The sequence below is a fragment of the Myotis brandtii genome, unplaced genomic scaffold, assembly GCF_000412655.1.
Source record: "Myotis brandtii unplaced genomic scaffold, ASM41265v1 scaffold469, whole genome shotgun sequence".
Classification (NCBI taxonomy): Eukaryota; Metazoa; Chordata; class Mammalia; order Chiroptera; family Vespertilionidae; genus Myotis; species Myotis brandtii.
Window position 1 is genome coordinate 1,124,309 of NW_005367911.1, and position 27,314 is coordinate 1,151,622.

Sequence of the window (27,314 nt, forward strand, 5' to 3'; positions counted from 1 at the left end):
GGCCACGGGCTCCTCCCAGCGCTGCGAACTACAAGTCCCAGCGTCCCTAGCGCGTGCGCTCCCGCCTCTCCCGCGCCCTCCAAGGGCGCCGCCTTCGAGTCCGCCAAGAGTGCCTCTCATTGGTCTCTCCACCCTGTCAGTCACCTGAAGTATTGAGGGGCGGGTCGGAGATGGAGATCCGGATCCGGAGCCGCTGAAAGGCGGAAGTGGAGGCCGGAGACTCCGCCGGGGGGAGAAGAGTGGAGCCGGTCCGAGCCCTGGCCCCAAGTAACGCCGCCGCCCCAAAGCCGCCGTGAGTGTCCCCGTCCCGGGACCCAGTGTCCCACTCGCGTTGAGATGTCTTCGGGGTAGCTCTTCCTCCCGCCCATTCCGGCTTAGAGGGAGACTGACCCCTCCCCCGACCCGTAGCCCCCTCTTAAGGAGTTCCCCAGGCATCAGGCCAAGAAGGGAGCTCTTCTTTCCTTCCCTTACCTGCCTTTCGTGCGCCTTGGGAAACTCTCCTGGCTCCCCTCTGGCCTGTCCAGTCCAGGTGTGGGAGGGAGAGACCCTAAGTTCCGCTCCCTCTGCTCCCAGAATTGGAGGAATCTTTGCCAGGTGTGAAGGGACCTGTCTCCCTTCTCTTTTAGACGTGGTGAGGAGTGCTGTCTGTCGCCGTTTTCCTCTCCCCCTTCCCACAAAAACAGTTGTCTCTCCAACCCTGGGGGGATTTTGTGTCAATTTCCTGGAAGGGTGGGGGGTTGGGGGGTCCTGGGTGAGACCGTCACACCGCACAGGCTCGCACAACTCCTTACTTCCTCTCTTTCCTCGAGCCAGAGCGCCAACCAGGATCTCAGCAGAGTTCAAGCAGGAATGAGCTGTCTTCTAGTCTTGCCCCCTCGACCCCAGCCCTGCCTGCTACTTATGTTGTTCTCTAGTTGTGTTATCCAATGAGTGTATCTCCCTTCCTGCCTCTTAAAATTTTAGCTGAGGTTTGCTCAATTCTGGCTACAGCTCAGGGTGGATCTGCCCATTCATTATCTTCTCACTGCTCTCCTCCTCCCTCCTTGCTCCAGGCTCAGGACTGTCCTTCCAGAGCACGTGAGTGGTTTTCAAGCTGCTTCAGAGGGACTGCTCCTCCTGGGACTGCTGTCTGCTGGTCTTTAGGGAGGAGGAAAAAAAAAAGACAAAAAAATGAAGAGCCTGGAATTCAAGGGTCCTGGGCTATCTCTTTGAAACCTCCCCTCACGCCCCCAAACACACACATACCTCCCTTATCAACAGGTAGATGCCACTTCTAGTTCCAGATATCTCCAGTCCTTTCTGGGCTTGAACAAATTGTAGATTACAGAAGAATAAATGGAGATCACAGTGGCACCTTTGGGTTCTTAATGTGCTAATTTTTTAGCCCGAAGAACATCCATACATGCCAGAAAGTGCTGATTCCCCCAGCCTTTCCAAGAGACAGCCCATGCTGACATCTGATCCTTTTCTATTGCTTGGGACTTAGGTGTGTGAAATGGCTGCTGCCTCAGATCTAGCTGGGAGGTTCTTTGTTATGTGACCAAAGTACAGGCCAGAGACTGTACCTTAATGAGAGCAGCCTGACTCTTTGAGGCCATGGCTGACCCTGGCTATCTACAGCGAAGGAAGGGAGGGAAGGCCACGCTATCTTTGGGAATTTCTTCAGTGTTCCAGGCTATCTTTACTGCCCTTGGATGCTACTTACAAGGGCTAGTTGCTTTCTTTTTTTTTTGCCTTGAGATCTTTGTGACTGCTTCTGGACTGTCACCAGTGTCTGATTCCTACAAACTTTTGAGCTAGACCTTGGATGCACTTATTTCATTTTTCATTGGACAATAGAAGCACCTTCCTTATTAGGATCAACAGTCAGATCACAGGCTCTCTATCCGTCTGGGCTTCTTTGGAGGGTCACTGGAGACTTCTGCAGGCAACCTAGTTTCTCTTAACCTGGTTAGCCTGTGCCTCTGAGGGCAGAGCCAGGGAGGCCTGACTGCTCACCAGGCCTGCTGACCAAACTTACCTCCTTAGTAGGAGGCTGTGGCTTCTGGAACTCGGGGAGTCTCAGGATGAAGCTGACCAGGCTTCCGAGGGGACCTTCGTTGTCGGGACATGCTCTCCCAGCTCCGATTCTGTAGTCGGCTTTTGAAGGAGACGCTGTCCCTTTCGGAGAGACAAGGAAAGCACCAGTGCTCCGGGTGGTTAGGCAGCCACTTCTGGCATCCAGACATCTCAAGAGATCTGACACTGCTTGGCAGAAAGAGAGGGCTCTGTGTGGGGTAAAAGCCCCTCCTCTGTGATGCCCTTCCTCTCCCCTCTTGCCTCTTACCACTAGTAAGCCTTTTTCTGCCTTTATACTACAGAAGGGTGGTAACAACTAATTTTCAGAAGTTCTTTTCAAGTTGCAAAGTTCTTTTCACACATGTTCCTCATTAAGAGTCCTGGGAGATAGTGGGATTTGTACCTTCACCTCAGAGATGCCACCGAAGGAATTGAAGTAGTTTCCCTTGGAACATACAATTGGAAAGTGGTAGAGCCGGGACTTGGGATTTGGGATTCAATGTGCCTAGACTTCCCTAATAGTGGGCCCTCCTTTGGTCTGTTTGTTAAAGGAATGAACATGCAAAGCGAACAGCCAGTGGCCCAAATACAGACCCTTTAGCATTCCGAATCATTGGGATCCTCTGCTTCTGGTTTTTGTCCTCTCTCCTACCCTACCCTCCTAGCCTCATTCTTGACCACCTTTTCTTCTGCCTGTGGAGACCATGGCAGCTATGACTCCTTTGTCCCTACTCTGTATGGGCCAAGAGTTTGCTGATATCTGCATGCCATTAATTTTGTAGGAACCTGAAAGTCATGATGGCTAGGAAATGAAAGTAAAAGGGAGTGGACCCGGGGATCCCTCTAGACCAGTGGTTCCCAATGTGGGGCACACGTCCCACAGGGGGGCAATTTGAGTTTTTAAGGGGGGCAATTCGAGAATGAGTTAGTAACAGTGAATTTTTTGCATTTTTTATGGTTCTAGGGGCCTCATATACAGTATATAAATATATATTGTGACATATTTATGCATTTCAGTTCTCTTATATGTTTTGAAACTTTATTTGCTATTTTTTCATATCACTTCATATTATTATTTTTTTTAACAATTTCTTAGTGATTTCTTCCTCAGTACTTCAGCTGTCCTTTTGTTCTTTTATTTTTCTCTTTCATGGGTGCCATGTTCTTTGGAAACTTGCTTAGAGCACATTAATGGCCTTTTAGGCTTCTGCCACATGGGTAGGAGTTCACTTTCTGAATAATAAGAATTAGCCCCAGCTGGTTTGGCTCACTGGATGGAGCGTCGGCCTGCGGACTGAAGGGTCCCAGGTTCAATTCCGGTCAAGGGCACGTACCTTGGTTGCAGGCACATCCCCAGTGGGGGGTGTGCAGGAGGCAGCTGATCGATGCTTCTCTCTCATCGATGTTTCTAACTCTCTATCCCTCTCCCTTCCTCTCTGTAAAAAATCAATAAAATATATATTTTTTTAAAAATAATTATATGTCACAGGGCAGGGGCATCAGGATTTTAGAGATGCTTAGGTGGGGCAAGGCCAAAAAAGGGTGGGGAGCCACTGCTCTAGACAGAGTTAAGGGCACGGGGAACCAGCAGAGCTGGCTTCTGCTTAGCCCCCTGACTCCCCTTTGGTGCTGCTTACTGCTTGTAAGTGGGAAGAATGTAGCTCTCCACCAAGAGCTCTTTTCACTAGAATTTACATGGAAAGAGAACAATGTTTACATAAATTTAATTCAGCCTCAACAGGCAAGTACTTCTTAGAAAGAACTTTCTTCTTCTAACCCTTGCCCTGTAAACAGAGAGGTAGTGTGATGGGGTGAAAGGCACGAGAGCTTTAGAGTAGTCAGACCTTGGAATTGTATGTTCCAAGGCAAACTACTTCAGTTCCATCTGGACTCCCCCACTTACCAGTTGCAGGGCCTTGGGCTTATTACTTGACTTTGCTGAGCCTCTGTTTCTTCTAGTGTAATGGGGATACAAAATATCTTGCAGAATCAGAAACAAGAGGTAAAGGAGCTAGTCCAGTCCCTGGCACAGAATAGATACTCAACAAAATAACAAATTTGTGGGTCCACGGGGTTGTTGTTTTTTTAATCCTCACCCCAGGATATGTTTTTTCATGGATCCCAGAGAGAGAGGAAAGGAGAGGGAGAGAGAGAAACATTGATGTGAGAGAGAAACATCAATTGGTTGCCTGTAGAAGGAGCCCTGACTGGGACCAAAGCTGCAACCTGGGTAAGTGCTCTGACCGGGAATCAGACCTGTGATCCTTCAGTGCATGGGACAACACTCTAACCAACTGAGCCATACCAGCCAGGACAGGTCCATGGGATTTTGAAGGTACATGATAATTCATCCCTATGATTCTGATTCAACATTTTTCACAAGTATCGCTGTGATGCTAATCCTTTGCTGGACGGTTTCACATATTTTCTTGTTTCATAGATATTAAACAGAACTGCTGTGGGTTGTATTTCCGTTTTACCGAATACAGTGTTAACTAAGACCATGCTTATGTTTCTCCCACTGGGGTTCTCGGATCCTGCTGGGGTCATGTGCTGTGGATACTCAGAGCCATAGACCAGATGAGGTCTTGCATCTTGTAGGCACTTCAGTCTTACTCAGTTTTTTGTTTTGTTTATTTATTAATTTGGGAGAGAGAGAGAAACATCAGTTTGTTGTTCCACTTATTTATGCATTCATTGGTTGATATTTGTATGTGCCCTGACCAGGGATCGAACCCCAACCTTGGCGTAGCGGGATGCTGCTCTAACTAAGTGAGCTACCCAGCCAGGACCAATCTTACTCAGTTTTAAACATTTCCATATTAAAACAGTCCTGGATCTATTATAAATTGGAATGCAAAGTTTGCATGAATATAGCTAAAACAGGAAACTTGAGGACAATATTTTGGTTACAGCAGACTTCTTTGGATTCAATTCCCAGATTCCTAGAGTTTGGCATTTTCCCCCCTAACTTGAGTCTGGGTTACATTTGTTGAGGCCATTTGAGAAGGACTGCTTCCAATAGGATTTGTAAATTAGGATGTCCCCAAATCCAGGTAAGAGTGCCTTGAAGAGCCTTGGCAGAGGAGAATTAGAATATTTCTTAGGGTGTCCTCTGCATTAATAGCCTGCTATAATAAGAGATTCATTTTCAGAGTGAATGTCCCCATCTCCTCCTGTATATGGAAACAACAATCAAGTAAAAGCTAACCTGTTTGAGCTTTATTTCATACTAGAGGCCCAGTGCATGAAATTCGTGCACAGGTAGGGTCCCTAGTGGCTGCCAGCTGCCGGACGGGGCCTCCCTTCCCCCGGCTGCCTGCTGCCTGCTGCTGCCACCGCCGCCGCTGCCAGCTGGGGCAGGGCTGTGGGCGGTTGGCCACCCGGCCCTACCCCCTGGTCAAACTCCTTGTTGAGGGGACAATTTGCATATTAGGGTTTTATTATATAGGATGTGCCAGACACTCCAGAGCCATTCCCATGTATTGACTCCTTTGGTCTTCACAATAGCCCCAGGAGAAAGGTACTGCGTTTAATCCCCATGTTATCGTGGGGAACTCCACAGTAAGTGGCAGAGCAGCGGACAGAACCAAAAGTCTGTGCTGGAATTCCTGTGCAGCTCAGCCCCTCCTTGCCCCACTTCTGTGTGTTCTTCCCTTTGCCTGGAAGGCTCTTCTCCACTTCACCTGCCTGGGAGCCCCACCTCCCTCCTTTCTCAATGTTCAGTTAGAATGTCACTTCCTCCATGAAGCCTTCCCTCCCTGAGCTAGGCTAAGGGCTTTCTTCCTCCCTTTGCTTTCCTCCAGTTGCACCTTGTCTACCTCCTGTCCTGTGTGGAGCCCTGTAGGGGCACTGATCATGTCATGTTTTTATCAGTGTGTTCAGTCCTGCCAAGGTGCTCAGCATTGTAACTCCCACTGTGGCTGTTTAAGGGCAGACATTCCCATCTGCCCCTGAAGCAAATGCCTACCCATTTCACTTAACACACTTCCTAAGTTCACACGTCTTAGATGTGGCGACCTGGAATTCACACTCATCCATCTGATCCCAAAGCCCGTGCCGTTTTTTCAGGCCTTCCACCAGAAAGTGGCTCACAGGTAGAAGAGCAAACAGGTAAATAGGATGAGTGTTAGGTGTAGATGATCGAGGAGATGGGGAGGAGGCGGGGACAGGTCACAAACTAAATTCCAGAAAGCGGGGCTTTCCATACCTCCATTGCCATGAAAGGCTTCACAGGAGAAGGCTGGCATGGCTTTGGCTGTCCACAGTCCTCTGGACTAACTTCTACAGCATGTGCTTCTGCAGCTGCGTGTGGTGAGGCAGCAGTGACCCCGGGCCAGGACTGAGCAAGGGTCAGTGGAAGTGAATTTAACTCTGGTCTGTGGGTGCTACTTTACACATCTGCATAAGGCTCATTCTTGAGAGGTTGGACTTAAGAAAGTGGCACCAGCAGCTATAACCTACCAATGTGGCCTTTAAACTCCCCTGCTATGTACCTGCAGGATTTGGGTATTATTCTCTGCTCACCTAGACCATATGTGTGTGTGTGTGTATGTGTGTGTGTATCTATATGTAGATATACTAGAAAATTCATGCACATGGGGGGGCTCAGCCCAACCTGCACCCTCTCACAGTCTGGGGCCCTTGGGGGATGCCCACCTGCTGGCTTAGGCCTGCTCCCTGAGAACAGATGATTTAAAAGAAATAATCATATCCTTGGGTAAGGATTTTTTAAAAAGGTAGTGGTCGCATGAAAATTCACTGCCAGCGGGGCTGAGGGGACTGGGGGACTCTGGCGGGGCTGGGGACTGGGTGCCACCATCTTTGTGAGTGCGTGATGGTCAATTAGCATATTACCTCTTTATTATATAAGATATATTTATATATATTGATTGATTTCAGAGAGGAAGGGAGAAGGAGAGAGAGATAGAAACTTTAATGATGAGAGAGAATCACTGATTCGCTGCCACCTGCATGCCCCCTACTGGGGATTGATCCTGCAACTCGGGCATGTTCTATTCCTGACCAGGAATAGAACTGTGACCTCCTTGTTTATAGGTAGATGCTCAACTACTGAGCCATGCTGGCTGGGCTGCTCACCTTGACTATTGCCAGGGCTCCCACCAAACCTATCTACTTACCCCTCAGCCTAGCTCCCTATAAAATTAACTCATCTTTATGAACATGAGTTTATGGTAACTAGAGTCTTTGCATCTTTTTTTGTCACAAGATGAGCTGCTGCCTCTTTTTTTTTGTTGTTAATCCTCACCTGAGGATATGTTTTTATTGATTTTAGAGAGAAGGGAAGGGAGAGAAAAACATCATTGTGAAAGAGAAACATCGATTGGTTGCCTCCTGTACATGCCCCAACCTAGGTATGTGCCCTGACTGAGAATCAATCCTGCAACCTTTTGGTATACAGGATGACACTCCAACTCAAACCAACTGAGCCACCTGGCCAGGGCTGCCTTTTTTTTTTTTTTTTTTAATGAATAATAGTTTAATTTCAGAATACTTTCAGAAAAATTATGAAGGTAATGCAGTCTTCTCATAAACTCCTATGTCCAATTTCCACTATTATTAACATCTTACATTAGTATTGTACATTTGTCACAACTGATGAACCAATGTTGATACATTATTAGTTAAAGTCCATACTTTATTCAGATTTCCTTAGTTTTTATCTGATGTCCTTTTTCTGTCCAGGATTCATGACATTTAACTGTCATATCTCCTTAGTTTCCTCTTGGCTGTGACAGTTTCTTAGACTTATTGTTTTTGTTTTAATATTTGTATTGATTTTTAGAGACAGAGGAAGTGAGAGGGGGAGAGAGAGAGAAACATCAATGTGAGAGCGCAACTTCATCAATGAGCTGCCTCTTGCATGCCCTGCACCAAGGATCGAGCCCACAACCTGGGCCTGTACCCTGACCTGGAATTGAACCAGCAGCCTTTTGGTGCACGGGAGGTCCAGCCAACTGAGCCACACCGGCCAGGGTGATTTTCCTTGTTTTTTATGACCTCGACAGTTTTGAGGAGTACTAGTCAGGTATCTGATAGTTTTCTCACGATTACATTGGGTTATGACTATGAGTTTTTTGGGAGGAAGACCACAGGTAAAGTGCCATTCTAATCACGTCCTGTCAAGGCTAAATACAATCAACATGCTTTATCACTGAATGTCAGCCTTAGTCACCTGGCTGAAGTGGTGCTTGGCAAGTTGTCTCACTGCAAAGTTGCTGTCTCTCCTCCCCCTTTCTTACTGTCCTCTTTGGATGGAAGTCACTCTGTGTAGCCCACAGTTGACGAGTGGTGAGTTATGCTCCTCTCCTTAAGGGCAGAGTATTTACATGGATTATTTGGAATTCTTGTACACAAGAGGTTTGTCTGTTCTCCCCGTTTGTTTATCCAGTTATTTACATCAGTATGGACTCATGGATATTTATTATACACTTGGGTTTATAATCCAATACTACTTTATTTTATTGCTCAAGTTGTCCCAGCTTTGATCATTGGGAAGTCTTTCAGGTCTCTTTGACTAACCCCTTTCATAGTGACGGCTTTTGGTTTTCATTTTTTGAGCACTTCCTTACTTTTCAGCACTATGAGATGATGCTCCAGGCTCACCTTGTATATTTCCTGCCCCAGTCTTAGAATTAGCTGTCTCTCTGAGGCCACTGCCTTTTAAGCAAACATTTCCTCTAGATATGTTAACATGGAGTTATGTGGGTGGATTCAAGTTGTTTCTCCTCTTGATGGTTAGTCACAGTCCCTGAAGCCTCCAGTGCTGGGTAAGGTGGGGAGCTGCACCTGGGAAGTCCACTATGTGCGCCCTGGTCGGGTGGCTCGGTTGGAGCATTCTCCCGTACACCAAAAGGTTGCGGGTTCCATTCCTGGTTGGAGTGCGTATAGGAGGCAACTGATCAATATTTCTCTCTTACAGCACTATTTCCCTCTCTCTCTCTCTCTCTCTCTCTCTCCCTCCTTTTTTGCAAATGTAAGAGACTTTACCATCAGAAATTTACAGAAGTAGCAATCAGCAATGACTACACAAAAACAATTCTGATATTAACATATTTCTGAGCCCAGACTTTACTCCAATTCCTCTCTCTCTAAAGTCAATAAAAAAACATATCCTCTGTTGAGGATTAAAATAAAAAAGAAATCCACTGTGTGAGAATCCTGGGAGTTGATCCCAACAGCAGTCTATTGCTTCTCTGCTCACCCATTCATACTTCTCATACCCCTGCCTAACGCTTTGATCCAGAAATGGCCAGATTTGGTGTTTACTCTGGAGTCTACTATCCAGTTGGGATGATGAGGTAATAATCGTTCTCTATTTCAGGCACTAAGTTCTCCAGCCAAACCTTCCAGGACTCTGGGTCTCATAAGAGAGTCCATGTAAGTCTGGGCTGGCATTCTTTCCCTGCCATTCAAAAATGGACCATCCCTTTGGGAGGGTTTGTGCAGGGCGTATGGCTCTAGGCAGGCTCGAGGCAGGCTGTCACGGTGAGCTGTAATCCTGAATCATTGACTAGCTTAAATCCTTCTATTGTACTGTCATCCCTCTGAAGGTGTGCAACTTGAGTCCTACTGGAAACACTAACTTGGAATCTTGACTGGAGTTGGTTTACATATCTCTTGCCTTCTATTCATAGCTCCATGTCTGTCCCCTTCAGAGGGCTCTGTCAGGAGCACCCAGGCACAGGGGAGGGCGTGGGTGGCCTCTCTAACCCTGGCTTCTTTCCTAGTCATCAAATCGCTCTTTGAGTTACTCAGAAGACTGGTGATTAATGACACCAATTTCCAAACCTCTAGTATTTTCAGCTGGTTTTTAAAAGGAACCCTGGTTTCTTTGTCAGCTGTCCTAGTCCTGTCCCCTCCCTATCTCCACAACTGAACTACTTCTTCCCTTTCCTGAATGAGGCTTTGAGATGAAAGGGAGGGCACTTGGGCTTTAAGATGCTTTGTTTTGTGGGGCACTTGTTTTAAGGGGCTATAGTTTGCATGGTTGGGGTTTCAACTCAACGCTGATTTTTTTTGGATGGTGTCGTCTCTCCCTCCATTTTTGTGGCTTCGGAAGCCCGTCTTCAGAGAATACAAGGTTAGGGTTGTTGACAGGACACAGGATGTTAGGTGTGATCTGGTCTTTTTTCTAGGACACTGGTGAAAGGTGTTTTAGACTGTTAGGGCTGCTATACCAAAATCCTACAGACTAGGTGGCTTATAAACAAGGAAATTTATTTCTCCCAGTTCTGGCAACTGGAAGTCCAAGATCAGGGTGCCAGCATGGTCAGGTTCTGATGAAGGCCCTCTTCTGGTTGCAGACTGCCGACTTCTCACTGTGTCCTCACATGATGCAAGGGTCAAGGAAGCTCTCTGGAGCCTCCTTTAAAAGGGCACTAATCCCAATCATGAGAGTCTCTACCCTCATGGCCTTATCTCCCAAAGGCACCACCTCTCAATACCATCACTTGGGGATTAGGATTTCAACGTGGATTTTAGGTGGACACAAACATTCAGACCATAGCAGTTGTCCAATTCAGAATTCTCTCCAAATGAGGGACACTGAAGAATGGAGTCCAGGGAAACTGGAAACAAAAGGAATTCGTGAATAGTACCTGAAGGTTTCGATTGAAGGATCCACTTCTTTCATAGGGACTTGGAGGGGCAGGGGCGTCCCTGCCCTTTGAACATTCACTGAATGCTTGCTCTGAGCCAGGCCCTTTGCTAAGAGTCTTCCGTGCATCCTCCTCCCAACAGCCCTGGGAGATGGATACTATTCTCTCCATTGCGCGTGTGAGGAAATGGATTCAGCGACACAACACAGGGTCACAAGGTGGCTCCAGGACTTGCAGTTTGTCTGACTCCAGCACTTGTGCTCTTCACCCGTGTGCAGAAGGAACCTATCTGGGATAGTGAGGTATCTCCTTTGCTGGGCTGTAGCTCCTCTGCTGGGCGGTGGTTCTCTTTGGGGATCTGAACCATCTGGCAGATGGGTATATATTTAAGCTTTCAACTGCCCCATTTACTTGCCAAACCTAACCAGGCCTATATTTCAGGCTCACTTCATCACTTTTTTTTAATTAATTAATTAATTTATTTATTTATTTTAAAGGAGGGGTATTATTTTTTTAATTGATTTTAGAGAGAGGAAGGTAGAGAGAGAGAGAAAGAAATATCGATGACCCAGGCCTGTATGGCTCCGTTTGGAGCATCGTCTGGTACACCAGAGGGTAGCAGGTTTTATTCTCATGATTTCCCGTCAGGGCACATGCCGGGTTGCAGGCTTGATCCCAAATAGGGGGCGTGCTTGAGGCAGCCTATGATATTCCACTCGAACCAGGGAAACCAAAACCTGGGCATGTGCCCTAACTAGGAATCAAACCTACCAACTTCTGGTGTTCAGGATGATGCTCCAACCAACTGAGTCACACCGGCCAGGACGTTTCATCACATTTATGAGCACCTACTGTGTGTCAGGCTTGATGTTATGTGTGCTGTTAAAACAAAAGAAACCCACATAGTCCAGCCTTCAAGAATTTTGTTTTGTGACCCTTTTCATCTGCAACAATGTCCTTAATTTCTCTCACCTTCTTACTCCCAAACCTCCCAAGTTCTCCAGCCCCTCCACTCAGGATAGTCTTTTGAAAATTTGGGGCCATGGAAGTAGAATGTGATTCATTCATTGAAACTTGTTCAGACCCATTCATTGCCTGATTTCTTCACCTGGCACCATTCTACATTTTGTTCAGCAAAAGTTAAGAAAGAAAAAGTTGGCCTAAAATATTGTTCTTTGACGCCCTGGCTCCTGAGAGCAGCCATTGTCCCTCAGATTTCACACTGGGAACTTTGGCCTCATTTGTCGTTTGGGCAGCCTCTGACCACAGTGTGTGTGGTAGCTGAGCAAGAGGAATTTGGTTTGCTGGTACCTAATACCCACTTCTCTTCTCTGCTCTCCTCTCAAACACAACCTCTGTCTTCTGCTGTCTGTGTAGGAGCTGAGGGCAAAACAAAGAGGGCAGTGAAGTAAATTGGTTTTCTTGTAATTTTTGTTTTTTGTAAAGACAGGAAAGGTTTATGAGAGGCGTCTGTTGCAGTTGTTGGTATGAGTGGCTGGATGAGCAGGTGCTGCTGATGACACTGATCCTCAGCAGAGGTTCTTGGAGTCTTTCAGAGCCTGGGGCAGCAGCAGAAGTAATAGCTGTCCCGGCTGGTACTCCTGGCCCCTACGAGTTCCTCCCGAGACAGGGGAAGGTGGACCCTGCATTGATGAGAGTCCAGTTAGAACTGTCCTGATTAAATAGTAACTTCATGAGTAAAACAAATACAGGATGGTTGTGAGGCTTGTGAATCAGCAGGGATCCTACGTCTATCTGACTGGCTTTCACATAGCTTGTGCTCCATCCTGGGACCATGGCAGGTATAGGTTGGGGCCAGGGAAGAACCTGTGCCTTTGCTGGCTCTCTTCTTAGCATTTCACTTGGCACTGGCAGGTGAAGAGTCGGGGGGCGGGGGCGGGTGTGAGACATCGCACAGCCTCAGTTCCATCCTCTCCATGCCCTGTAGCTGGACGTGTGTGTTGATTTGTGCTGCAGAAAATGCCACATTTCAAATTGAGCTTTTGCTTGAGGTGTCATAGAGCTGCCCTAGTTGGAACCAGAAAATTTGCCACAGCCTTGCTGACTGAGCTGTGCCGAGTCAGAGACCAGGACCTCTTAGGGAGAATAATCTCTTGGGAATATCATTATTAGGGCCTAGGGCCCTGGTGCCTCTTACACTCAGTAGGCAGGACAAGCCTTGCTGGGACAACTGCAGGCTGTCCCCTGTCTGACTGGCCTTCCTCCCTAATCTGTTACCCAGATGCCTGGCTCCTCTGTTGTCCACCAGGACCAGTGAGAGAGTCCTAGAGCAGCCCATGAATCCTGGGGACCTTCTGTGGACAGTACGGGTAGAGCACACTGACCAAGCTGTGTCAGCAACCACGTGGAGATGTCCCTCCCAGCAGTCTTCCTCCCTGTGGGTGCAGGAGGAGAGGGAACAGGGGTTGGAGGTTTCCATCCTTGGCTTGAAGTTAGTGCTGACTCTGCTTCTCTCAGCCTCCCCGGGGAACCCATCTGTTGTCGAGAGCTGAGAAAGCAGCTTGGAGCTCAGGGAACGATTTCCTGGTGTTCTTGCTGGGGCAGGGCATCCGGAAGCTGGGGATCAGTACCTCAAGACGCCTTCACCTAACCCAGCTTAGCATCAGTCCTGAGTGGCCCATCGGGCCTTCCCGCACCAAGGAAAGGGCTGCAGAAGCAGCTGTGCTCTGTCCTGGCTGACTCCTGGCAGAGCTCTAGGTTCAGCCTGGACATTGTGGTGAAGGACCACTTGGTCATGGGTATGCAGGATTTAAGCTTCCTGGTGTTCCTGCATGCTGGTCCCTTTTGCAGGCATTGGTGCCTCAGCTAGAGCTCTGTGGACTCCACCGGGGGCTTTGATGTGTTATTAGTGCAAGTTCATGCACTCAGTCTCAGAAGAGTCTTATCATTGGGAGGGGAGTGAGAGGAAACCGATCCCAGTTAAGAGAACTGGGAGGCTGGGAGAAGATTCAAGGGCCTTCCCTGTGGTATGGCACCCAGCTCACTCAGAGTCCCCTCTGGAATGATTTACTTCCCTTCCCCCTGGAAAGAGAGTCGTCTTGCTGTGGCTGTGTAAGGACAGCACCCCTTCCTCTCCTGCTGCCATTTTCCCTAAGCCCCCTACTTCCTGGAAGGATGAGGAGCCCCAGCCCTGGCTTGATACACCCCATCAGAGTGCCTCTTAAATCTCAACCTGACTTCCAGGGCCAAGCTTCCTCTGTTATACTTTCCAGGGGGGACATAGGTCCTATGGAAAAACCCTCATTTTTTTCATATTTAAAGGACACATTTTATTAAAGCGTACATAGAAGGTGGCAGCCCCCATTCCTCTTAGTGGGTGGAATGGTATTAGTAATATTCTTGGGTTTTCTATGTCTGATGGGTAGTTAAGAGTCCTGAGCTTGGGCTCTGCCACCATCTGGCTGTGACCCTAAGCAGCTCACCTGGCCTCACCTTATCTCCTCCTCTGTCGTGGGAAGAGGAAGATTAGGTCTTCAAGGACCTTTTTTAGTGAATCAAAACTAGTTAGCTTCCTAGTGTAATAAACCTGCCCCTCGTTGGAACCTTACCTTCAGCCCAGTACTATGCTGTGTAATGCTATGCGCTGTTTCATTTAACCTTCCCAACAACCCTGTGTGATTGGTGATACCATTTTATAGAGAAGAGACTAAAGCTGACAGCAGTTGCTCGTCTGATTTGGCCAAGGTCACTTGGCTAATAAACGGTAGAGCCAGGCTTTAACCAAACCCGGTTCAGTCTCCCAAGTCCTAACCTGCTAGTTGTGCTGAGGAATAGCGAGTGGATACTTCATGTGGCTCAGGGGTTGTGTTGCTTCAGATTCTTCTTTCCTCGGGGTCTGCAGCCAGCTAGAGGCCTGGGTAGTCCTGCTGTGGGTCTGCCCTCTGGTCCTGTGGCGGTGTGGTGATTCTCTCCTTTGAGGAAGAGCTGTGGGTAAATCATCCCCCAGCTGACCTGAGCTTTTACATGTCTTCCACCTCCGCCTTTGAAGCGAAGCACCTCTCCTCCTGTGTCCCGTGTTTCCTTCTCTTTAGCTAACAAGTTGCTTCTGCTTATCATCTTCTCTAGCCCAGTGCTTGTGTTGTTAAGTATTCAGGAATGCGTTTTTCCAGAGTAAAGTGCAGCTGAAGAGTCACTGGCCAGAGCCGCCTCCAGGGCAGGCTGGGCAAGGTCACTTGGCTCTCATTGCCCGCCCCTACGCCCCTTTCCAGCTAACCTTGAGTGAGTGAGGCTCCAACCCAGCCTCTGGTCAACAGCGTCTGATTGGTTTTCCTAATCAGCTCACCATCCAAGCTGTGCTGGGACTGTCAGCTAGAGGAAGTCGCTGAAGCAAACAGGAAGCGTGAGAGACACCCCTCAGCGGGAATTGCTCACCCTTTCACCAGGAAGGACACAAAGTATGAAGTGGGTGACTTCATGGGCTAGAGAAGAGACTCCACCTCTAGAGATTCTGATTCCGATGGTCAGGGTTACTTTCTTTTTTAAAAAAAAAAAATATTTTATTGATTTTTTACAGAGAGGAAGGGAGAGGGATAGAGAGTTTGAAACATCGATGAGAAAGAAACATCGATCAGCTGCCTCCTGCACACCTCCCACTGGGGATGTGCCCGCAACCAAGGTACAGGCCCTTGACCGGAATCGAGCCCGGGACCCCTCAGTCCGCAGGCTGACGCTCTATCACTGAGCCAAACCGGTCAGGGCCAGGGTTACTTTCTTAATGCCCAGGGCGATTCTGATGAAAAAAGTTTGAGACCCACTAACCTGTAGTATCCAGAGCAGAGGAACCCAAAGCAAGGAAGAGTAGTGTCCTGCTTTTCCTTTCTCTTTCTCTCCCACCCGTGGCCCCAGAACTGGCTGGGCATCTGCCCATTATGACTGTTCACAGGGCCAGAGTGTTTAGAAAATTGGGTCCCTTCTGCCCTTTCATATGCATCGTGTTAAAAGGTGTAGCAGACCCCTTAGTGCTTGCATTCATCCTCATTCCCTGTGAAGAAGTGAGGTTGGGATAGTGTTCGTTATCTGTGGCCTCTAAACAAACCATGGTTCTGGTTGGGAGGGTGGGGAAAGCAGGGCACGGCAAAGAGCATCTTTGTCATGGGTCCAAAGCTGTACCCATTTCAGCAGCTTCATGAAAATATCCATGAGTGCCCTAGCCAGTTTGTCTCAGTGGATAGAGCATGGCCCATGGACTGAAGGGTCCCGGGTTCGATTCCAGTCAAGGGCATGAACCTGGGTTGCAGGCTCAACTGTGTGCGGGAGGCAACCAATCTATGTTTCTCCCTCACATAGATGTTTCTCTCCCCTTCCCTTCCACTTAAAAAAAAAAAAAATCAATGGGAAAATATCTTCATGTGAAGATTAACAAAAAAAGAAAGAAAATATTCAGGAGGAAATTTATCCTACTCATGTATTTTTCTTGGTGTTGAATAAACTGTTTTGTTTTTTTAAAATATCTTTGGCCCATTCTGTATCTTATAAGAAACTTTAGCCACAACTTGATCTCTTAAAGAGAATCTGACTTTTGTCTGAAGGAAGACATTTACTGTGCCATTTTTGGTTATAATTCCATCAGCTGATGGCACCCGTGGATGATTCTTGCCACTGGTTCAGGAGGAAGGATTCCCACAGTGAGATTCCCTCCCCTAGGCGGCAGTCCAGATCCATGCAGGAATTCACCTGCTCTGGAGGGGAGGGCATACAGCTTCCCGGGGCTCTGGGTGTGGCCCTCTCCTGTCTTAGACGCCCCCTGTCTGGATGTGTCCTTCATGGCAAAATCAGCCGCCTCCATGCTTTCTCGTCTGGCAAGGTTCTCCGACTCTGTTCATGTGATCACCAAGTGGGGCCAGGAAAACCACGAGGCAGCAGGCCATAAAAAGTGCTGGGTGTGCCTACTGAGGTGTCTGTGGCCTGGACGGCAGGACCAGCATCCAGGCAGAACATATCACCAGCCAGTTCGTGCCAGGCGGAGCACCTGTAGCACTTTAAAACATACAGATACCGGGCAAGCCTCCAAACCTTCACCGGAACCTCCAGGGGCTGGCTGCACATGTGATTTTGATGTGCAGACAGAGTTGAGAACCATTGCATAAGCGTTACTTGCCTGTCCTTCTGACTTGTTAAAAAATCAGATTCTGCCCTCGCTGGTTTGGCTCAGTGGATAGAGCATCAGCCTACAGACGGAAGGGTCCCAGGTTCAGTTCTGGTCAAGGGCGCATGCCAGAGTTGTGGGCTTGGTCCCTAGTGTGGGGCGTGCAGGAGGCAGCCAATCAATGATTTTCTCTCATCATTGATGTTTCTATCTCTCTTTCCCTCTCCCTTCCTCTCTGAAATCAATAAAAAAAATTTTAAAAAATACTGCAAGCATTTTAAAAAAAATCAGATTCTGTGTGGGCAGATTTGGAAACCCACTGGTTGGACAGGGACAAAACTTAGATATTATCTCTATTTTTCTTGTAGGTGCTGGTAGCCAGGGTCCCAACTGCTGTGGGGTTTTGTTTTGTTGATTTTTGGAATCAGAGACTTCATTATCTGGTTCCCTCCCCCACTCGTTCATACCTCCTTCTCTAGTGCCCCAGCCACACTGCTGGTTGGCCAAGATTCTGTCACGTGAATTCATGGTAATAACCAACTTGTAATTCCATCGTGGTTTCCCTCTGTTGCTGTGGCCCTGAGTGGCTCCTCCCTCTGTTGGGAGTACTCAGGGGAGGGAGGATCACCGTGATTGCTGGAGCCAGACCCTGCAGGGCCAGCAAAGCTGCTGCCACCAGAAGCGTGTCTCATTCACCCAGCCCCCCCAAAACCCAACACGAGGGGGGCATTGTCTCCACCTTTCTTCCCAGCAGGGAGAATGGTGGGCATTGTCTCCATCTGTCTTCCTAGCAGGGAGAATGGCAGGGAGGCAAATGAGCGTGCAGGCAAACTAGGTTTGTGGACGAGGCTCTGTCATGTATGCTGGGTGCCTTGAGCAGGGCATTTAACACCTGTTCATCTGAAGTAGACAATGGTTGTGCAAGTGCTCAGTAAATGTTAGCTGTCTCTGAGAACTATTTCATTTGGTAAGCACTCTTTGAATTCCCAGTATGTACATAGGCATCGTGAGGAAGGCATCTCAGAGAAGCCAGAAGCACAACTCTGTCTCAAGGGCCAGAGAGTCTTGCAAAACCATTGATGGGAGCGAGAAGAGAAGGCACCTTAAACTATAAAATATCTCAAAACTGGCACTTCTTGTCCCTAATTGAGATTCCCTCCCTCCACCCTTCGTTCTCCCTTCCTTGTCCTCTTGGGAAAGAGGTGGCCGCATTTCAGGCCTCTTTTCCTTTGGTGCTGCCCAGAAGGGAAGCCCTTGTTCCTGGTTAGTGAATCATTCTTCCTGACGCTAACTTTTTAAACACGTTGCTGGGAGAACTTGGACGTGAAAAACGATTTGAGGTTGCACAAAGCAAGCCCTTTGCTGTCAGCTTCTCACACCGTGCAGACCACTGCTTCCTACAAACACCCCCCTGCTCGTGTACACCCCGTCCTACCCTGACTGCACGGGAATGTACTCCCCTTGCTCAGGGGGCAGGGCAGGGCTTCCGTGGGATCCTGTTCCAGAGACCCCTCCTGCATACACTCCATTCATCCAAATCTTTCCTTTGCAACTTGAGTTCAGATTCTGTGTGCAGTGTTCAGGACATGATATCTACTCACAGCACTTCTTTGTAAAGCACTGTGTATGTTCTGATAGCTTTTAATGTACCTCTTCTAGAGGCTTCTGAAGATAGGCTCCTCATCCTTTGCCGTTCCAAAACTTAAAAAAAGAAAGCTTACACCTCCAAAGCTATCACAGACCGAGTGACTAAGATGTCCTTGCTGGAACACCAGCTGCTGGGGGTGCAGGTCTTGGTGTCCCGTGTTTGTCTCCGCCCTCCCACAACTCCCCCTTGTTCTTCCTCTGCGTCACCCTTTTTCTCTGCCGGTAGAGAATGGAACTGAGGTCTCTATTTAAAAGAGAAGTTTGGCAGCCGTTCTGACCGCCAGCAGAGCTCTGGCTTTGGTGTGTGTTTGGTTTTTTAATGTGTGTGAAACTCTGGCCCATAAAAGTGAGAGAACTGTGGGAAGAGGCTCAGGATGAGACTTGGATTCCAGTGCACAGTCCAGCCTTAGACCGAGAAAGTTGGTCAGTCCTTCTGAAGATGGCAGGACAGAATGACTATTTTAATAACTTGCACTCGGCCAGGCCCTGGTCCCTGAGGGCCCACAAGGTTGAGGAACTTTCTCCCGGGACTCCCCGTGCCCTGCTTGGCTTCCCTCTGGCTTTGCACAGAGGTGGGCTGTGATTTTAGCTACCAGACTACAAGTTCATTGTTTGTTGACCTAGATCAGTGATGGCGAACCTTTTGAGCTCCACTTGTCAGCATTTTGAAAAACCCTAACTTAACTCTGGTGCCGTGTCACATATAGAAATTTTTTGATATTTGCAACCATAGTAAAACAAAGACTTATATTTTTGATATTTATTTTATATATTTAAATGCCATTTAACAAAGAAAAATCAACCAAAAAAATGAGTTCGCGTGTCACCTGACACGCGTGTCATAGGTTCGCCATCACTGACCTAGATCCTAATGTCTTCCTGGGTGGTTTTTTTTGGTACCAAAGAGTGTGTCGATTCCACTGTCACCAGGCTGACACGTGCCCATTCTTCTCCTGTGTGTGTCTATCTGTATGTGAATGGACACATTTGGGATAGGGAAGTCAGTGTGTTTGCTCAGAAGCATGAGCCTAAAGAAGCATGAGACCACTTTTCTCTTTACCACTCAGATGGTTGTAGAGCAAATACATGTGTGGTACAGCCTGGTCAGGGCTCTTCTCCTAACTTCTGGGGGCGGAAGCCAGGTCAGCAGGGAGGACAGAGGGAGAGACCTGTGATTTAAGAAGGGCTCACTGCACAGTAGTCTCTGGACTAACCTAGTATTTCTGGTTTCTCCCTTGCAGTTGGAGGCCCCCCTTCCCACTAAGTGCCTCTTTGCTTAGCACCGGCCCCTGCCCTCACGCTCACTGGTACCGCTACAGCAACTTCTGGGGGCGGAAGCCAGGTCAGCAGGGAGGGCAGAGGGAGAGACCTGTGATTTAAGAAGGGCTCACTGCACAGTAGTCTCTGGACTAACCTAGTATTTCTGGTTTCTCCCTTGCAGTTGGAGGCCCCCCTTCCCACTAAGTGCCTCTTTGCTTAGCACCGGCCCCTGCCCTCACGCTCACTGGTACCGCTACAGCAGGACGGGCCATGGCGGGTCGGGGAGGTGCAGCACGACCCAATGGACCAGCTGCTGGGAACAAGATCTGTCAATTTAAGCTGGTCCTGCTGGGGGAGTCTGCAGTAGGCAAATCCAGCCTTGTCCTCCGCTTTGTCAAGGGACAATTCCACGAGTACCAGGAGAGCACAATTGGAGGTGAGTGGACGCAAGGGAGCAGGGGTGGCCGCAGGAGGGCCAAAGAGACGCCTTGGCCTTGAGGAGAAGGAAGCTGCCTGCCCAGAGAGACTAAACACACCTGGTGGAGGGGGCAGCACCTTTCCTCATCTGGGTCCCGAAACAAATTCCAACAGCTGGTCTCCATGCCAAAGTCCCAAGAAGCTTCTAGTGAGAATTAGCTGGGAGTCAAAACTGACTTCCTCTCCTGGTTCTGCCTCTTTATTATTTGTGTGGCTTTGGCGAAGACCCTTCCACAGACCCAGCCTCTGGGAAGGGAGAGGCTGAGTCTGGATTCTTGTGGGTTCTTCTTACTTTGCCAGGCCGTGCATCTGCCCTGGCCTCTCCCACTTTCCAAAATGGGGAAATGGCCTGGTGAGTGGCTGGCATTTCTGAAGCTGACCTTTACTCTTTCTTGAGTGAAGAGCCTCTTTGATTTCCCAGTGGTCAGCACTTAGGTTGTAAAGGTCTGAACTCAGCCTCTTGCCTTGTAGCCAGTACAAACCTTGAGAGGCCAGGGCCGACCTTGGGCTTGAGTCATCTTTTCTCTACCCTCTTGGTTGGTAGGAGGTTTCTAGGCAGCTGGAAACAAAATGGGCCGTGTCAGCAGTCTTCTGCTGCCTCCTCAGCACTCGAGTCAGGAGCCGGAGAGGGGAAGTGGGGTGATGCCCCGTGTCTTCAGAGAGTCGGGGGCGGGGAGGCAGACAGGAGAGCAGGCTTTAAGAAAACAGAGTCCTCTGGGATCCTCTGTTGGGTCCCGGGGCCAAGGGGACTCCCACCTGCCTGTCCCAGCTCTGGGACTTCCCCTTGAAGCATATACACAAATGCTGCATGTTCCCCTGCCTCCTCAGGACAAAGATAGGGTCAGGTGTTACCTGAAGGTCAAGCCACACGGTGGTCAATCAAGAGTGGGTCAGGGTCAGAGCTGGGGGTTGTGGCTAGCCCAGTGCACCTGGGTGGCAGGGCGGTTAGGAAGCTGGCCACCCAGCCTCCTCCGGGCAGGGGAACAGCGTGTACTTTCAGGCGTCCCCAGCACAGCTAAGTGTGTAAGTGTCCTCAGGAAACAGAAGGCCAGTGACACCCCTGGGCTGGAGCAAACAGGGACTCGGGAGGTTTCCAGCTGGACTGTTCTCTCTGAGGGGAGGGAGGAGGAGGAAGGAGGCGGGTGGGCCTGGCCCACCCTGCTGAGCTTAGAGTCCGGTTTCCCCTGGGCTTCTCGTCTCCTGCCCCCTGTATTCCTCTTCAGAGAGCGCTCCTGAAATGGCGAGGTGCAAGCAGGCTTTCCTTCTCCTGCCCTTGCCCAGTGTGGTCTCTAAAGCCTGTACATTCTGCAGCCCCCTCGGCACATGTACGAAAAGACAAACTCCGCCTGTCCTCGCAGGCTGCTTTTCTGTGCCCAGCTCAGCAGAAGGCTTCTGAGTGCCAGAACCCCGGATGCAACAGTGAGATATGTGGGGATGGCTTCCCAGCTCCTCCTTGCCTGGTAACACCACCTTCCCTCTTACAGCGGCCTTCCTCACACAGACTGTCTGCTTGGACGACACAACAGTCAAGTTTGAGATCTGGGACACAGCTGGACAGGAGCGGTATCACAGCCTTGCCCCCATGTACTATCGGGGGGCCCAGGCTGCCATCGTGGTCTATGACATCACCAACACAGTAAAGATTTTTCCCTTACTTCTCGATCCTTGTTTCTGGACGGGGTCTGGGCAGATTTCCTCGGTGGTTTGGGGTGTCTCGCCAGAGTCTTCAGGCTGGTGACCTTGTAGACACCTGGCTCTGCCATCCGGAGCTTCTCTAGTGCGTGGCCTGGGCAGAACGCCTCCTCTGTCCCTTTGACATTCCGGCCCTGTTTCCCCAGGATACGTTTGCACGGGCCAAGAACTGGGTGAAGGAGTTACAGAGGCAGGCCAGTCCCAACATCGTCATCGCCCTGGCGGGTAACAAGGCAGACCTGGCCAACAAGAGAGCCGTGGAATTCCAGGTGTGGGGGATGGACAGGACACGGGGGAGGAGTAAGCCAGCTGCATGGCTTTCCCCAGGCTACTCGGGTTTCAGGAAGGGTGACATTGGGAGGCAGCCGGGGCGCTTTTATCTGCTGTCCTCTGTGACTCGAGCCTGGGCTGAAAGGAATTGCCTCTCCTTGTTTCTTGGCAGTAGGGTATGTGTGCATATGGATAGCTAAAGTTTCTGCTTATTTTTCTGTAAACTTTTAAGTGAAATTTACTGTAAAAGAAATACTTTTTTCACGTAATTCATGCACATAGTAAAATTTAAATAGTACAAGAAGGTATATAGAACTAAATTTAAGTCTCTAACCTAGAAACTCAGTCTCCCTTCCCCCAAGTTCCTCAGTTTCTGGTCTTTCCAGAAATATGCACAATGTGTGTAAATCCCTTTTTACATAGATGGGGATGTGTTTTACATACTGTATATTTAATTTTTTTACCAGTCCCAAACTTAAGGTTGTTTGTAATAGCAAAAGACTGGAAACAATGCTGTCAATATGTACATACTTCTGTGCTTTGTGGTTTTTTTAATGTATTTTTATTGATTTCAGAGAGGAAGGGAAAGGGGGAGATGGAAACATCAATGATGAGAGAGAATCATTGGCTGCCTCCTGCACTGGGGATCGAGCCCGCAACCCAGGCATGTGCCCTGACTGGGAATCGAACCGTGACCTCCTGATTCATGGGTGGACGCTCAACCACTGAGCCACGCCGGCTGGGCCATACTTCTTTGTTTTTGTTCAAATGTGCAACTGTATTTGTAGGGTAACTTTCTAGAAGTATTTCCTAGCCTAGTGATTTTAAAGAGCGAGAAGGTAGAATGGGCAGAGGGACACCTGGTAAAACATCGGCCTATGTTTGTGAGCTGAGAGGTGCTGTATCTGAAGTGGGGAACAGGGTGTATGGTGCCCATGTCTCAGAGGAACCCCAAGTGGAAGGCTACAGGCCTGAAAACCCCTGCATTGTCTCTATTGTGTACAAGGCACTGTAACCAGGGAAGATTTTTTATTCTGGGCCCCAGCCCCTGCCAACTCAACATCCTCAACATTTTCCTCCCGCCCACTTTCTCACCTCCATCCAAATCAGGAAGCACAAGCCTATGCAGACGACAACAGTTTGCTGTTCATGGAGACATCAGCAAAGACAGCAATGAACGTGAATGAAATTTTCATGGCAATAGGTAAGGTGCCTCTCCTCTCCTTCTCTCATTGAGTTATAGCACTGGGCTGCTGTTCTCTAGTATGTCTGTGGAGTCCCTTCACCGACAGATCTTCTGCTATTTTCAATATTCTGATAAAATCTTTTTCTTTTTCATATAACTCAGATATAGGTAGTTCATCCCAGAAGTTTCTAAAACTTGGACTAAAGTCTCAACATTTCACTTCCTTACTGTTAAGCTTACCACCCACCTGAAACCCGGTATCACTATACTACCCACTACTTAGGATTTTTTAGCCCATTTAGCTCTGAAGTCAACCTGCTTGATTCAAGTTCTAGCTCTTCCACTTAGAACTCTGGTCTTAAGCAAGTCACTTAACCTCTCTTTGCCTCAGTTTCCTGGAACACTCAGCATGTACCTGACACATAGAAGTGAAACCCTCAATATGCCGGATTCTGCTCAAGTGGACTTGGGAGACAGTGTTAGAGGACCCCCACAAACACATTTTTCCTTCTCTCCCAAACAGCTAAGAAGCTCCCCAAGAATGAGCCCCAGAATGCAGCTGGTGCTCCGGGCCGGAACCGAGGTGTGGACCTCCAGGAGAACAACCCCGCCAGCCGGAGCCAGTGCTGCAGCAACTGAGCCCCCCTTGCCTGCCCACCGCCCCCACCTCCTCCGCCTGAACAACCTGACTGGAATCCACTCTAACCAATCGCACTTAACTACTCGGGCCACCATGGGGGGAGGGGGCAGGGGGAGAGGGTCCACCATGATTTCTCCATATAATTTTGTTCATAGGCCGGAGTGAGTTATTCCACCTGCACCTTTCTGTAAAAATACTAATTCAATTTTAAGTCTTAAGTCACTTTTTTAATATATATGATCTCTTCCCACTACCTGCCCTTTCTGCTGTTCTCCCACTCTCCCTGCGTAACCACATGCTCCTGTTTCCCCCGCCCTTATATATGGGGAGGCAGGGGTTGGAGCAGTAACCCTTTTTCCTCTTGCTGATTAATCGGGCTCAGCAAGAGCATCCATATCCTTACTGTTTGGCGTGTGCTTGGTTCTGGGCCATGGGGCAGGCCCTAGGGGCTAGGGAGGGGAGAGACAGCTCTTCCCTTAGCTGGCTGGCTAGCATCAGGCTGCCGTCCCCCCTCACCCCTGACACACAGCTGGGAGAGAAACCACAGCATTATTGTGACAGCCACGAACCCATTGCCCACAGCCCACCCCATCCCCCTCATCCTTGGTCACCCTGACCTCTGGCTCTGAGCCCTGTTCTGACCAAATCACGATGATGAGTATTTGGGGGTGGGTGGGTAAGGGGGGAGTGGGCGGGAATGGAACCAACTTTTTCTGTATTTTGTATTGTATGTTTTCTTCAACATGTAACCAATCAGTATCTTGTCAATATAGTCAGCCAATGGATTGACCTCCTGCTTGTCTTGTCTTTCTCTGGCAGAATTTATCAGACTACATCCTCTCTAGCTTACTTGAAGTTAATATAAAATGGACCACTGAATCTTGTTAAACAAAAGCTGCCCCCTCACTCCAAGTGAGGGGGTACTGGTGTCTTGGTAGCCAAGAAAAAGAGGCCCTTACTGTTACCAGTACTAATGGCATGGGAGTGAAGAGTGACCTGGAACTGAATCTCATCAAGTTTGAAGTTGCGGGTCCTGCATTTTCCTCTCCCTGATCACCTCTAGAATATATTGGGGTGATTGTGCAGTCCAGATTTGAAAATATTTAGTATCAAAACAACATACACACACAAAAAACACACAAAAGAAAACAAAAATAGTTGGTCTCTGAAACACCAGAAACAAGCTCTTTGGGGTTTGGGGTTAATCTGTATCAGGACTGAGGGACTGGGTCCTCTACCCTCTTCCCTGAAGAGGAACACCAATGACCTGGAACTTTGGACTGATTGTAAGGCCGAGACAAGAGCCTCACACCAGGTCCAAGCCATCCGGTCCCTGGTCTCTAGTAGGCCCCCTGCTGGTTCTGGAACTAGGGGACGCTTGGGCCCTCCTGGCTCTCTGCTGCCCCCTGCTGACGCTGCTGCTCTCAGCCCCAGCTATCGGTCCAAACAGAGCCGGGCTGAGTCGGACCACCCCCCACCCCCCATCTCTCAGCTTCTCCCAGCACCACCACTTTGAGGGGCCTTTCTGGCCTTCCCCTACCTTCATCAAACCTCCACCTCTGACCCCAACCCCAAGAAGAGACCACGGACACTAAGGCTGCTGCTCACTATGGCGATTGTTTATTGGGTCAGGCTAAGTTGGAACCCTTAGAGCGGTGACTCTTGAGTTTCGAGGAGTGTCCTGTTTGGGCTTCAGCGGAAGGCAGCGCCCCGCACTGGCCTCGGATACACAGCTGGCCCGAGGGTGTTAAGCAGCAGGTCATGCCGGCGGGATCCAGGTTCGGTGGTAGTAGCATTTGGCGGCGCATCTTCTGCGCCATGTGGTAGCCGCTCCCATCTGAGCCGTAGCTCTCCTTTTGCCGCTGGCCCGTCACCGTCAGGCACTGGCCGTCCACTTGCACCACGAGCTCCTCCGGGTTGAAGCCGTGGGCATCCATCTTCATCTTAAAACCGTTCGCCACGTGGACATTGCTCCGCACAGCTGACACATCGTCCCCGAGCCGCTGCACCGGCAGCGTGGCCACCTGGTTCTTCTGCCCAGTGCGGGCTGAGCTGGGAGACCGGGACGCCACCTGGCTCCCCTGGGGGAGACCGCTACCGACCCGCTGCATCCGAGTGAGCAACTGCTGTCCGAGGGCACGAGGCTCTGAGTCTAGCGCTCGGCGCTCGCGCAGGGGCGGGATCCAAGAGCGGAGGGTCCTCCTGCGCCCCACCCAGCTCCGCTCCTGCTCAGCAGCTCTGCTCCGTTCAGCCGGACGCCCTTCCCTTCTGCAGAGTCAGAGTTCAGGGCCAGCCGTGCACTTCCTACCTCCACGGTCAGGTTGTCATTCGCCCTGGCACGCCCGCTGCTGCTTTTATCCTGGATCCTTTCTTGGGCCCCTCCCCACCTCCGTCAGAGGGTCCAACTGGATCTGATGAAGGAGGCCGGAGCCATTACCAATGGACCCATTATCAGCGCAGGGTGGAGATGACATCGAGCCATCGGGACACCCCCTTCCCAGACTGGAGTGTGAACACAGGGTAATCCATTTTCCATTTTCGGAACGGACGTCCTGCCTTTGACGAGGCACAATCCTGTGACACACTGGAGATTGGGAGGTGGACACATCGTTCTGGCTTCCTCCATCCATCCCGGGCCTCCTGTGCTGCAGGTGTGGGCTGGGCTCAGGGACCACAACGACTAAGATGCGGCCCTCAAGGTTCCCAGGATGTTGAAGGAGAGCCGTTCCCAAACACAGGGGAAAACTCCCGCCCTCCTCGGCCTCTACTTCGTCCCCACCGTGGCAGCCTTGTCGTGGCCGCGACCGTGCCTCTGGTACTCATCACTTTTATAATAAACCCTTTTTATGGAAGTATAACGGACATACAGAGAAGTGCACAAAAGGGTACAGTCGAATGATCCCAACAGGTCAAGAAATAGAACTGCTGCTGCTGAATCTCCGTTGACAAGCTGACGTCTGTCTCGCGAGACATGTGGGACAGGGACAGGGTAGGGGTGGGAGGGAGATGTGCGGGCAGCCAACTCGACCTCAGTCCCCGGGCCTGCACTTCACCTGCGGGGCTTGGGAGGAGGGCAGAGCCCCCAAGTCTCCCCACCAGAACCCCAAGAGGACAGCGATCTTGACCGCCCTGGAAGCCTTCAAGAGAGAGGAACAGTGAGGAGGAATCCATCTGGGGTGCTGGTTCGGGCCTCACTTGGCTGTCTGGGACCAAGAGACAGGATAGAAAAGTCTGGAAGGTGGAGGCGAAGGGAGCAGCGGTGAAGACTACAACTCCCATCAAGCTCTGGGTCGGGGACGCCTGCGTACTGCGCGCCCGTTGCCCATGCGGCCCTAGGGCAGGGAGCGCCGCGCCGCT

General features: G+C 49.6%; 2 protein-coding genes and 1 long non-coding RNA gene across 3 annotated transcripts; 1 reads left to right on the forward strand and 2 right to left on the reverse strand.

The window, feature by feature from the left end:
* Positions 1-182: 182 nt before the first annotated feature.
* RAB5C (RAB5C, member RAS oncogene family) lies at positions 183-24,747 on the forward strand. Its single transcript, XM_005875743.2, has 7 exons — positions 183-292; positions 19,674-19,739; positions 19,940-20,128; positions 21,654-21,805; positions 22,008-22,130; positions 23,242-23,335; positions 23,841-24,747. The coding sequence occupies exons 3-7, from the start codon at positions 19,963-19,965 to the stop codon at positions 23,954-23,956; spliced, it is 651 nt and encodes a 216-aa protein (XP_005875805.1). The 5' UTR covers positions 183-292; positions 19,674-19,739; positions 19,940-19,962; the 3' UTR covers positions 23,957-24,747.
* LOC106727712 lies at positions 1,085-2,886 on the reverse strand. The gene is made up of 3 exons (XR_001363945.1): positions 2,021-2,886; positions 1,246-1,304; positions 1,085-1,137 (listed from the first exon to the last, which is right to left on the reverse strand). It is a non-coding gene; the product is annotated as an uncharacterized LOC106727712 (long non-coding RNA).
* On the reverse strand, positions 24,366-27,308 carry HSPB9 (heat shock protein, alpha-crystallin-related, B9). Its single transcript, XM_005875745.2, has one exon. It carries the CDS (start codon positions 26,066-26,068, stop codon positions 25,586-25,588), a length of 483 nt encoding a protein of 160 aa, XP_005875807.1. The 5' UTR covers positions 26,069-27,308; the 3' UTR covers positions 24,366-25,585.
* Positions 27,309-27,314: the final 6 nt, after the last annotated feature.

What these genes read in the sequence shown, in the direction of transcription:
- RAB5C (XM_005875743.2), top strand. Translation starts at nt 19,963, where the DNA reads ATGGCGGGTCGGGGAGGTGCAGCACGACCCAATGGACCAGCTGCTGGG. An exon ending in CCAGGAGAGCACAATTGGAG is followed by an intron (nt 20,129 to 21,653) that starts GTGAGTGGACGC and finishes TCCCTCTTACAG; the next exon opens with CGGCCTTCCTCACACAGACT. An exon ending in AGAGAGCCGTGGAATTCCAG is followed by an intron (nt 22,131 to 23,241) that starts GTGTGGGGGATG and finishes CATCCAAATCAG; the next exon opens with GAAGCACAAGCCTATGCAGA.
- HSPB9 (XM_005875745.2), bottom strand. Translation starts at nt 26,068, where the DNA reads ATGCAGCGGGTCGGTAGCGGTCTCCCCCAGGGGAGCCAGGTGGCGTCC.